The sequence below is a fragment of the Topomyia yanbarensis genome, chromosome 1 (genome assembly GCF_030247195.1).
Source record: "Topomyia yanbarensis strain Yona2022 chromosome 1, ASM3024719v1, whole genome shotgun sequence".
Lineage (NCBI taxonomy): Eukaryota > Metazoa > Arthropoda > Insecta > Diptera > Culicidae > Topomyia > Topomyia yanbarensis.
In genome coordinates, this window is record NC_080670.1 from 205,462,073 (window position 1) to 205,474,948 (window position 12,876).

Genomic DNA, 12,876 nt, shown 5'->3' on the forward strand with positions numbered 1-12,876 from the left:
TACAAAGCAATTGCTGAATTTTCAGCAAAAGAATCTGTCAAATGGTTGAAATTATATTGCTGAGATTTAGAAACTTTTATTAGCTGAATTTTCATCCCAAAAATCTGATGTGTACCGGCGCAAACCTGGTTAATTCGGGCGTTTTTTTGGTATGGGTTTTTCTCGTACCCGTTGGCCGGATGGCCACAGATGTAATCTAGCTAGTCAAAATGATTAGCTCCTTAAGCTTACATCCAAGATCTTCTATTGAAAATACACAAAACTTCTTTTAAACACAAGATTTAGTATTCAACTTCTCCGCATAGATGGTGCTCCAATCTAACTTCTTAGCAACGAGTGCTAGAGACTTCCTTGTTATTCATATTAGAATAACAAATAATATCACTACAAGCATTGAAATCATACGGCTTATTGATTTCAAAATAGAAAGATTTCGAGGAAAATTAATGATATTTTGAATAGAACTCAAAAAAGTGTATTTTTCGAAAAGCAAAGTAATTCTTTTCCGGGCAATCATGTTTACGTTATAAATTAAAATCGTCGAGGTGCTTTCTTCCTCATACTGTCGATTTGTAGAATTTTCGAGCTTCGTTCTTACCAAAACTTCACCTTCTGCCTTCACGTTGCCACGTTTGCGGCGTGAAGCCGCTGCAAACATTCGGTTCTTAGTGTGTAACTTTGCCATTTCATATCCAATCAGCGGTTCCTTGGATTTTCACTGGACTACATTGGTTGTCCAGAAAAGGGCCAATATGTTAGCGGTACGATAGACATCAGAAGTTATTTCGAGTAGGTATACAACCTAATCCGACCGTTCCCTCACTCATAATAATCCAGTGAGGCGGTACAAACAACACAATAATACAAATGTTGGGGGAAAAAAATTGATATAAATTTCGACGAACTTGCTGAAATTATTTGGTAAAACCAAACGTTAAATTATTATTAGGTGTGAGACAAATTTGATATATTTTTATTTTATTTTATTTAAATAGCTCAAATCCTAATTCACACGAACCAATCAAAAAATACAGAGTTGAAGTCTTATGGTCTTATAGTCTTAAAGACTTACTTCCCAAAAAAGAGCAATCGTGAGAAAAGCACAACAGTTTCCTCCTCCCCCCTTTTCTCACAACTCCACACTCATTCACAGCGAGCATGCGCTCCAACGGCAAAACCAGCTGATGATAAGAGCAAAACCTTGCCCACAAGCGCCTCACGGTGGCCAGTTACGACACTAGCAATCACATGCAATCGAACGAACCACCAGAACAGACCAAAAAAAAACCCGCTCGTTAGCCGTCAAAACAAACCCATCAACCAAGTAGGTAGTCAGTCTGCCAGTGACTGCCGTGCAATGATGACGCAAAAACGGTAGACGGTTCGCGCGTGTGTTTCGCTGTTCTACCCGCACTTATTCCACGGATACAGGAGTAGGCGCTGGATTCCCTGTGTGGTTGACGTCTGAGCGAAAAGCCCCCAGTAGTGCTAAATGGTATAAATTATTCCTTCCGCCCGTGCCGGATATGTGAAATGGGTTGTGAAATCACGTCCTTCCGGGAAGGAATTCCTGGATTACTGTTCCCGTCGTTTGGCCCTTAACAGAAGCCATCCGTGCCAACGGAAGTGAAGTGTGTGACAAAAAGAAATCCATTTCCCGTGAAGGTGCAACAAATTGTGATAAATGAGTGATGAATCAGTTTTTTTAGCGGCAGGGATGCTGCCACCCTCCACCGAAACCACAAATGAAACCATGCTGGAACAGACTCCGTTCGGCGAAGTAAACAATAGCTTTGTTATGGCTTTCGCCGAAAATGCAACTCTGCTCGGAAATGAAACCTCCGCGAAACTTCCACCCGGCGGCACCGTTAGTTCCTCCACCACCATGCTGGCTTATCTGTTGGAAACGGGTCGCTTCCAGATCCCACTGTACAGCATTATCTTTCTGCTGGCTGTGATAGGCAACTCGCTCGTCATCCTAACGCTGGTGCAGAACAAACGGATGCGAACGATCACCAACCTGTTCCTGTTGAATCTGGCCGTGTCGGATCTGTTTCTCGGTGTGTTCTGTATGCCGTTCACCCTGGTGGGAATGTTGCTGCGGGATTTCATCTTCGGGGAGGTCATGTGCAAGCTGCTGCCGTATCTGCAAGGTGAGGTTTGCCCGGGGAAAAAGAATGGATGGTCTGATTGCTGCTGGAATGCTTGGGCGTCGGGGTGATTTGATTAACGATTCTGGGACGTGTGGCGCCGTAATGAAATATTCTGGCCATGCAACAGCGGCCACAGAGATCGTCACGCAGTGAGATTAATCAAGACAGGCATTCAATCTTTTCGCCAGAAAATTTATTCGTGGAGAAGATATTTGTTTTTCGCTGTCTACTGCTCAGTGTCTGTTCGCTTAAAAAGGTCGAATCAATTTTTTATGTTAAAAAGACTAGGAAGTTGCAAATTGTGGCATTAGTATACAATGTAATGAAAGTGTGAAAAAGTTAAATTTTATTCTATCTCGCTCGTGGCGTTCTAGTTTTATGCACGTTCAGAGAACTACTTTAGAGAATTTCTCCATCGGGAATGGTGACTATATTTGATCATGATTCCCCGTGTCATGGCGTGCATACATGTGGTAGGGTAAAGGATACGGTGGAAGGGGATCGATGCTTCACCTACTTAACGGAAAGACGACGACTCATCAGCATGTTCCATAGGTGTGCTAGAGCGGGAGGTTTAGAAGGGTAAAATGTGTAGGATTCGCTCCACACAAGCACAGATTTTTTTTCTGGTTGTTTAGGTACACGGTCACTCTAAAAAGTGAAGATCTTGTTGAGTTCTTTATTTCTTTTAACTCTGGGCAGCCGGCTGCCGAGGATAGCCTGTCTTCAGAACAAAAGTAGTGTGATATCAGAGTGAAAACCGAGCGGATCCGCACCTACCGCCTGCTTTTACTGTGACATGTCCAATTGATTTGCTGCAGGCAGGTTTCTTGCATCTCGCATCCATATGTCAATAGCAGTTCCAGCTCAGCTTCTCGCCGCTACCCTGTAAGCGGCCTTAGACTCGCGTCGGAGATAGGAAATTTGTAAGAACTTGTGAGGTTATACTGCAGCTCTTAAGTATACATGAAAAACCAATCATATTTCAGAGGCAAATTAATTAACTCTTAGTCGTTAATAAAAAAAATCAGACAAGTATACATAAAGATACAAACACAAATTTAATGGATCAATTATAAAATAAGAATAAAAAATGGGAAAACACAAAATTATGCGTAACAGTTTTTTTTGGTTCAGTGTATTCCTACCGATTAGTTGTTTACATAAATCGCTCCAACTATTTTTACTTTTTGACGAGATTTGTGAAGTTTTTATCGTTGTTTGTCGTGTTAATCGACTCAGTATTTTGTTTTTAACATTGTTATTGTGCAGTGTGAAAGTGTCTCCTGTTTGCTTTTGTGTTGCGAAAAAATCAGCGAAGAACGTAATTGAGTGAACTTCTGTGACTTAACCACCAAACTTTCCACCGACCGCAGCGCCATCTATATTTCATTGTTCGCATTCTCAGATCGGCACGCATTATGGCAAGTGCATGTGATCACTGCGCGAAAACCGTCAAATCGGATGACGACTTTATTGAATGCATGGGTTTTTGCAAAAATGTGGTACATATGCAATGTGGGAAACAACTTAACAAGCCGTTTTTGAAAAAACTTGCGGAAAACCCAAACTTATTTTGGATGTGCAATGAATGTGTCAAGCTGATGAAGTTTGCTCGCTTTCGCGACACCGTTTCTTCACTTGGATGTGTTATCGCTGCTATCGCTGGGAAAACGGATGACGTCTGTGCTGAGCTAAAGGCCGAGTTATCCAAAAATAACCAGCAAATTTCGCGCCTGGCTAGAAAGGTTTCAACAGCTACTCCAGTCCGGCCAAACTCCGGTACCTCTCGACCACCTCAGAAACGCCGTCGCGAGGATGGCCCTGATCCGAGCAATATTCTTGTTGGTAGTCGAAAGCTAGTCGATAATAGCAACATTTTTACGGTTCCACCTCCCGCGCCGTTGCTCTGGATGTATCTTTCGCGCTTTCATCCTAGCGTTAGCAAAGAGACTGTCGAAAAAATGTCTAAAGAAGTGCAGCGCCCATAGTTTTCGGCCAGCATCAACCCTGGAAAATACAGGCCCATCAATGGTCCTGCAGAGGACTCCGCAACGATTGGCCATGCCACTATACCAAGCCACACCGCCCTTGTGAAGGAGTATCGATGCCGATCGCATACTGGGATGCAACGCAGTTGGTACTATGGAAGCCCTCGATCCCCCCGCTACAGTCGAGCCCTTGCCGCCAGCGTTCATCAGTCGTCCCGGTCCTGTATGTGTGGGTGGGGAAAGGGTCTTCCAAGCCGCCTTTCTCGGCAAGTATAATAAAAATTGTAACGATACAACGGTTGAACCGATTCACGCTTCTAGCTCATCGTACGAATCTCGCCGCAAGCTGCTACCACCCCGTTCCTGCTCTCCGCATTCCGCCATCGGGTTCCAACGCATACTGGGACGCACCGCAGTTGGCACTATGGAAGCACAGTCGAGCACTTGCAGCCAGCGATCATCAGTCGTCCCGGTCCTGTGTGTGGGATGGGTGAAAGGGTCTTCCAACCTGCCGCAAATGGCAAGTATACATCTGTTCCGAACACTTCAAGCGCTGATATATTCTTCGCTTCCAGTTTTTTGCCTTTTGCTCCGACATCTTGTTATCAGATGCCAACCATTTCTCTCGACGACGACGATAGTCGTATTTTGGGGCGCGACGCAGTTGATTCGGGATGCCTCGAATCCCTCACCACAGTCGACCAGGCGACCGTGAACCGTTCCGATATTGTTCGTGAGATTGACGAAACGATCTTCCTACACGGCAACATGGCTTCGCTCTCTGTTGTACCTGATCCGTCCTCCAACAACGTCGAGGTTTACTACCAGAATGTTGGTGGCCTAAATTCATCAACGGACAGCTATTTGCTCGCGACCACGGGTTGCTGTTACGACGTTATCGCCTTGACCGAGACGTGGCTCGACAACCGTACTCTGTCTCGCCAGGTCTTTGGTTCAACATTCGATGTCTACCGCTGTGACCGTAATGCCCTCAACAGCCACAAGACATCAGGCGGTGGTGTGCTTATCGCCGTTCGGCGTGGTATAAAAGCCCGAGTGATCAACGATGACCGGTGGGCGACCTCCGAGCAAGTCTGGATATCAGTGAAACTTGCCGATCGCAATCTGTTCCTGTGTGTTGTGTATTTTCCACCTGACAGAATTCGTGATTCCAGCCTGATCGATGTACATCTTTCCTCCGTTTCTTTTATCGCCTCGATCGCCGCCCCGTCTGATGATATCGTTATACTGGGCGACTTCAACTTACCTGGCTTGACGTGGTGCCAAGCAAGTAATGGTTTTCTACGATTGGATATCGAAAAATCTGCGCTTATTAACAATGCCAGTTGTATTTTGGACAACTACAGCAGCGCAACTCTTCGGCAAATTAATAATGTCACCAACGAGAATGGACGTACATTGGACCTCTGCTTTGTAAGTGCCCGGGACTGCGCTCCGTACTGCTGCACTGCACCGACTCCTTTAGTCAAGCAGGTGCGTCATCATCCCCCACTACATCTTGTATTCGCTGGTAACTTAGGAGTGAATTTTGAAGACGTCTCAAGCTCTATCGTCTACGATTTTAAAAACGCTGACTACGACAGCATCGTTAGCACGCTGTTGGATATAAACTGGGACGAAAATATTAACAATGACGACGCGAACGAAGCAGCGATGACGTTTTCTAGTATTCTTAACTACCTTATCGACCGCCATGTACCAAAACGAACAATTAGTACCGATGAACACCCTCCCTGGCAATCAACCGTCCTAAGACGTTTAAAATCTGCCAAACGAGCTGCATTTAAAAAATTCTCGAAGCATTACGAAATCACTACTTTCAACTCAACCACGAATACAAACAACAAAGCAGACGCGCCTTTTTTAGACACCAGCGAAACGTCGAGCGTCAACTGAAATCCAAGCCCAAGTCGTTCTGGAAGTATGTTAACGAGCAGCGAAAGGAATCCGGTTTGCCATCTTGTATGTCGTTTAATGGAGTTTTAGGCACCGACACTAAGGAAATTTGCCAACTGTTCTCCGACAAATTTTCAAGCGTTTTTTCCAACGAGCGCTTGCCACCACAACAAGTCGCTGCCGCCGCTAATTTAACTCCTTCTCTAGGACGAACCATCAACCGAATTTGTGTCGATAATGCTGCCATTCTTGCAGCAAATGCCAAACTGAAAGCATCTTGTTCCCCGGGTCCAGATGGTGTTCCCTCGATTTTTGTCAAAAAGTGCATCAGCGGGCTTCTTGAACCACTTCGGCGAGTCTTCGAGCTATCACTCACTACTGGTACATTCCCTTCCTGCTGGAAAGCAGCGCACATGTTTCCAGTTCATAAAAAAGGAAACAAATCGAACATTGACAATTATCGGGGAATCTCGTGTTTAAGTGCTGTATCAAAACTGTTCGAGCTGGTTGTGTTAGATCCTTTTTTCTTTCACTGCAAACACTACATTGCAGATGACCAACACGGTTTCATGCCTAAACGATCGACAACGACAAACCTGCTCTCGTTCACAACATATGTAATGGATGGATTCGCTGACGGATTGCAAACCGATGCTATTTATATGGATCTATCTGCGGCCTTCGACAAAATCAACCATGATATCGCAATAGCGAAGCTGGACAAACTCGGCATTCATGGACAACTTCTGCGCTGGTTTCGTTCCTACCTCGATGGAAGGCAACTCCAAATCAGCATTAAGGACTGTCTATCTGCACCATTCTTCGCTAAATCCGGCATACCACAAGGAAGCCATCTCGGTCCAGTAATATTCCTCCTCTACTTTAATGACGTCAATTTCACATTACAAGGACCCCGCCTTTCTTTCGCCGACGACATGAAAATTTTTCAACAAATACGGGATAAAACCGATGCCGAGCTTCTTCAGAGGGATCTGGACAGCTTTAGCACGTGGTGTGATCAAAACAGAATGGTTTTAAACCCGAGCAAATGCTCAATCGTTACATTCACGCGGAAACGCCAACCGACTCAGTTTAACTACCATTTCTTCGGCTCGAGCATTCCAAGACACTCTCACATCAAAGATCTCGGAGTCATCATGGATTCGGCATTAACATTCAAACCACATACGTCATACATCGTGGATAAGGCATCACGACAGCTTGGGTTCATCTTCCGAATAGCGAAAAACTTCAGGGACGTATATTGTCTTAAATCGCTTTACTGCGCGTTGGTCCGCTCAACGTTAGAATATTGTTCAGCTGTTTGGAATCCGTACTACCAGAACGGGATTGACAGAATCGAGGCTGTCCAACGCAGGTTCATACGCTTCGCCCTTCGTCATCTCCCATGGCGAAACAGATTTCAGCTGCCGAGCTATGAAAACCGTTGCCAGCTTATACACCTCGATACACTCAGCATTCGGAGGGACTGCTCTCGAGCCCTGTTCGTCTCGGACTTACTCTCTGCCAGAGTGGATTGCCCTACAATCCTGGATCTTCAAGCCCGCGTTCGAGCTCTACGTAATAACTCCCTTCTGCGAGTTCCGTTCAGGAGAACCAACTATGGTTGCCAGAGCGCTGTAACCGGACTCCAACGAATTTTTAACAGTGTGGCGACGGCCTTCGACTTCAACCGGACGCGGAATGCTATAAAAGCGAAAATGTTGTCAATTTTAAAATGTAATTAGTTTAAGCAACCACCATTGGGACCAAGGGGCTTGTTGGTGAAGGTAATAAACATAAACATAAACAGTTCTGTGAATAGAAGGCAGATTACGGACAACCCTGCCCCGAAACCGCTCAGGAAAGCCCATTTGCAGAAAGACATACTAGTCTCCAATATTCCAATACGGTTGCCAAAATAGTGGGTGCTGTTGATGCAATCGTGACAACTGCAAAAGCCACGCCAACTACTGCCAATAACGGAGAGTTGACGCTCGCGGCCCGTAGAAGGAAGAAGTTTGGAAGAACACCTGATCGCGGATATCAAGCTAGTAAAAGTCTACGACAACGAGCGGGGTATGCATCACCCCCTAGATACAGTTGGTGAGGAAGCAAATATTTCACTGCCGCGAAAAGAGATCTCCACGCACAATGATAAATCGCGCCTACCGGACCGGACAGACTCTCACTATTTTTATTTTTTACATCTTAAGCCATGAGTTTTGTCAAATAAATGAGTTGAATTAAAAAGGCTGTGGAGATTGCTTTCGAAAATATTTTTACTGAATACCGGTACTTTAAAATGAAATGTTCTATAAAATTATGACAGGACTAAGCTAACCATAATCAATATGGGTATCGTTTGATAGAGAGAAAAACGAGAATTGATCCAAAATATCACCGTCCGATTACCAGATAATATTTTAATTTGAATTTTAATATAAAATTGTGGCATTTGACAGGAAAAGTCGTAGGAGGGAGGGAGAGTGGATTTTTAAATTCCAGCTACCATACAATATTAGAAAATCGCGTGCAAATGATTTTGTCCTTTAAAAGGCGGAAGTGAACAGACGATAAAGCTCGAAGCAGGCTCTCTACCTCCAAAGTCCCTGATATACGAATTATCAAAGTCTACTGCTTCCCGAATGTTACGGTTGCGTTTTCCGGGGGAACTATAAATGTAGTACATGGCGACCGAGACAGGACAGCTTTCAGCGGTGCACAAATTCGTTTAATTTGCGATAGACATAACACATTTACAGAGCTCGTTGATAAATATACTAAAGATCAGAGGTCCCATGTGATTTCCTTGAGTAATGCATATGGTTTATTTCAACTATGATTGAGCATGAGGTACCATATCTAAAGGCTTTCTTTCAGTAAGTTAATTTTAACCGCGGCAATGATGTGAAGCACTGTGCAAAATTGCAAAACGATTGATCCAGCAGATTTTAAGTTATGGTGCACACCACGACTTTTCGAGGTGCACCCTGAAAATTCACTTTCTGTATCGTCAAAAAAAAAATTTTTGGGTGCGATATTCTTCCTTCCAAAAATACCTTACACCCCACCCCCTTAATGGGTCATCTTAACTGTTATTCACTGTACAGAACGAGAATAATTTTGAAGGAAAGACTGTGTGATAGAATAGTAGCTTTGCCTTCGCAGTTATTCTCAGTTAATAAATCACACAAGGAAGCAAAATGAGAACTTGATTGTAAACGCTGTTCTTCAAGGATGAGCATTGTCCTATGATATGTGTAGACTTTCTGTCAATCCCATTAAGGAAGCATATTCTAATCTGCGAAAGAGGAAAATCATTTCCTCTCCTAAACTTCCCTGAGTGTCCCTCGATGGTTTCTGTTACAAAACCGAAGCAAGTGGCTCCTGATCTCGGATACCTTAGAAACTTGTGTAAATTCTGGTTAACTTCCGACGTAGATCATCCACAATTTAAACCTTATTCGCCAGGGCCGAGAAAACACTATTGGGGAGCGTTATTGGGGATCGAAATATGATATTCTTTCAATTGCTGCTCAGTACCAGTACCGAATCAAAGGCTAAGACTAATTGACATTGTTTCCATATACATCGCATCTCAGCTGGTTCTAGAAGATTTCAATTCCCACGGTATGCCACGGGATTGTCATCACAATTATAACCGATCTATCTTACTGCAATTAGTAGGCCCATTAATTGGTAGTGCTACACGTGCACTATACCCGAAACAATCGAATCAAAACAAGAAGCGTACAACGTTTTAGCTGGTTCGATTCTCGACACCGAGTACCGGGCGCCAGTCTGTCACTCCTTGATGGACAGAGTACTCAGAATTACACTCGAATAGATTCTATAAGGACAGTTTGAACGTCGGATCGCCTATTTTTTCCGAATACACACGACGTTATAAATGCAAAGGAAAAACTCGATGAAAGCTGAAAAACACGGTTATTGGCACCGGATCGTCGACGGATTCACGAGAGAAACAATGTTTCGTCTTGTATTCTTTTGTGTATTTGATTTAACCTTTGATTGGAATACACAGAACCAAGCGTCGTTATCCAAGGAGGTTCGATCCGTTCGATGTAACATGGAAAGAACTCCTCGTGTTTCCTGGGAGTACTTGAGTACCCTTATCTGAAAAATCATATCAGATTAGCTTAGTCTGAGTTCTTTCGCATTACCCCATTCCGGGTGATAAGAAGGCGGACACTTAGGCGTTTGAAGGTGATTTTTTTAAAGATCGCTTAGCTTCAACGAGTTTTTCAGTATGATGACCGTCAAAAAGGCCGTGGTGTGGGTATCATATTTGGACTGTCGTTTCTAAATTTCGCGTGACAATACAATGATCCTTTGACCACATTTATCAATTCAACAATATTAACATTCATAAATATATTTTCTTTACCCAAAATGTTACCATCTTTTACGAAATTTATCCAGAAAAAAACAATTGTTGCAACCAAACCAAACCAAAAACAGACGTCAACGACGCATTACCCCGCCTTAAGTTTGCCTTTGGAAACTACAAGTGACGTTACGCACTTTCTTTCTGAGTTACATAATAGATTAATAGCCACCTTAAGACGTTAGCCACTGCTGCATTGGTCGAGAGAAAAGATTGGCGAACTACCAACATTTTAGTCAACCGATTATTTTTTTTTAGAGTAATGAGAGGTCAATCTATATACAATTTTCAAAATTCGGCGATCTACATATATTTTTAAATTTCTAATGTGTTAAAATTGTTTCAAACTTGTTCAATTTTCAATCAATTTTCTAATTCATGGTTGCAATTGTCGTAAACATTTTGCGATTTAAGCTGCAAGTACAAATCTCCTGTCAAATCATTTTTTCCCAAATTCTGGCCTTTTTTCTAATATTTGAAAATGTTCTAAAAACGATTCACAGATTATTTAGTAACAATTTTAAAATAATCTCGAACTCAGCATGAAACAAATAAAATTGAAAAATCCAATATTAGTGGCTGTCCGTCGCATCTCGTGAGCGCAGCTTACCATTGCGCGTGTGGGAATCTAACTATTGCAGAGGGGAAACATTTTTTTCTTTCTCCAACTACGGCTTGGGGGTCATTACCCTTTCTCTCGTTTCCTCACTGATGGGGCTGGCTGTTTATTTGGAGATACTGGGACGTAGCTCTTTCTGAGTATGGTTTGGCATCATGTGCCGTCTGATCACATTAGTGGAAATAGTGCACTGTCTATTGCTTTTTGTCTGATAGGTATAAATAGGTCATTTCAACTGTTTTTTCACAACTCACAATGATAATCCTCAAGATGATGAATCTTGAATGACGGGAGTAGCAGAACCTTCCGAGGGATATGGCCCTCCTCGACTCAATTGCATGTTGCAATTGCTTGCCTGAAGCAAGCCAACTTGATTGCTTGCGTTAGTCGCTTTACCACAAAGTTCCGTGTCTATATCCCAGCCCATGACGTGGAAAGAGATGGTGTAGTTTGCCGAGACGGATCCTACCTGAGGGGCTCTGCTAAGGGACGGTAGATTCAAACAGATTCCTTTGCTACAACGAGTACGAACTCTCTTAAGGAAAGGGAATACTCAACCTCCCCCCCCCCCCCAATTTAGACCGAGCGTGTTTTAGAAAAGATTTACTTTTCCCTACTATAACTTTTGGTGAATCCTTCGGAATTCATTTAGTCCCATTATTTTGAAGTCATTCTCTGTTGAACACAGTTTTTAGATCCGACTATTTCATTAAATGATCCAAACCTAAGCAGTCACGTCAAGCGCCCGTGTACCAGATGATCAAAATGTATTATTTTTTACAAAATATGCAACGATTGTGACTGTGCAAGATTCTGGACTGTGAACACTCGACTCTGCACTTTGTACCATAGTCAATGGGGTCTTGATTCTTGACTCTGGAATCCGAACTCTAGACTCTGAAGTACGGACTCAGAACTCTGGAATCTGCACTCGGGACTCAGGATTCTGGACTCTTGGCTCTCCTCTCCAGGGCTCTGAGTTCTGATCTCTGGACTATGGACACTAAACATTATATTCTGGACTCTTTACTCTCATCGCTGGATGATGGACTCTTAGCGTTGGCCTCGAATTTCTGTATTATGCACACTCGACTCTGAAGCATGGGCTCTGGGGTATCTGAAATCTGAGCTTTAGGCTCTGCACTCGGGTCTCTGGATTCTGGTCTCCGAACTCGAGACACTGGGCTCATTTTTAATGTAGAATACATTTAAGGTTTCAATATAGGGGTCCCGTTTCAAAATATCGGCTGCGGCGCCGCGTCAGATTTTGAACGTTAATAACTTTTATCATACTAAACAGAATGATTTGATTTTTAGGCCAATTTGTTGCAAATATGTTCCTCTATGCTGTATTAAAATTTGAAGTATGTATAACATGCACTAATAACAAAAAAATGTGTTTTGAAAAATCTTTCGAAAACGACTCGGAAAAGTGAAATTTTTCAGCCCATTCCGCACAGAGCCGTCAAAATCGTGGACCAACCGAGCAATAAAATAATGAAAAGTTTATATATAGGTCCACTACATGTTTGTTTTATGATTATTCGCATTGGGTTGCTTGACGAGAGCAGTTGGTGGGGGAAAGACGGCATATTCCTTTGGTTAGGCCATTAGAAGCCGGACGGAAAGGAAAGGCTCATGCACGGCACGAGAACGAGCGAGAAAGCGATAGTAGTGCATATTAGCGCGATTATATAAATATCTGTCGGTCGGTTTTTCTCATCATTCGTATTCGTTCAAGCACTAGCAAGCAGCCAGTCCACCGAAGGAAAGCAGTTGGCGATG

General features: G+C 43.3%; 1 protein-coding gene across 1 annotated transcript in view; it reads left to right on the forward strand.

Annotated features, from left to right (window-relative positions):
• The first annotated feature begins 1,336 nt into the window (after window positions 1-1,336).
• LOC131689174 (cholecystokinin receptor type A-like) overlaps window positions 1,337-12,876 on the forward strand; it is a 57,592-nt gene continuing 46,052 nt past the window's right edge. The window contains exon 1 of the mRNA XM_058974083.1: window positions 1,337-2,153. Within this exon, the coding sequence (XP_058830066.1) occupies window positions 1,685-2,153 (469 nt within the window). The 5' untranslated portion in view covers window positions 1,337-1,684. The remainder of the gene's footprint in view (window positions 2,154-12,876) is intronic.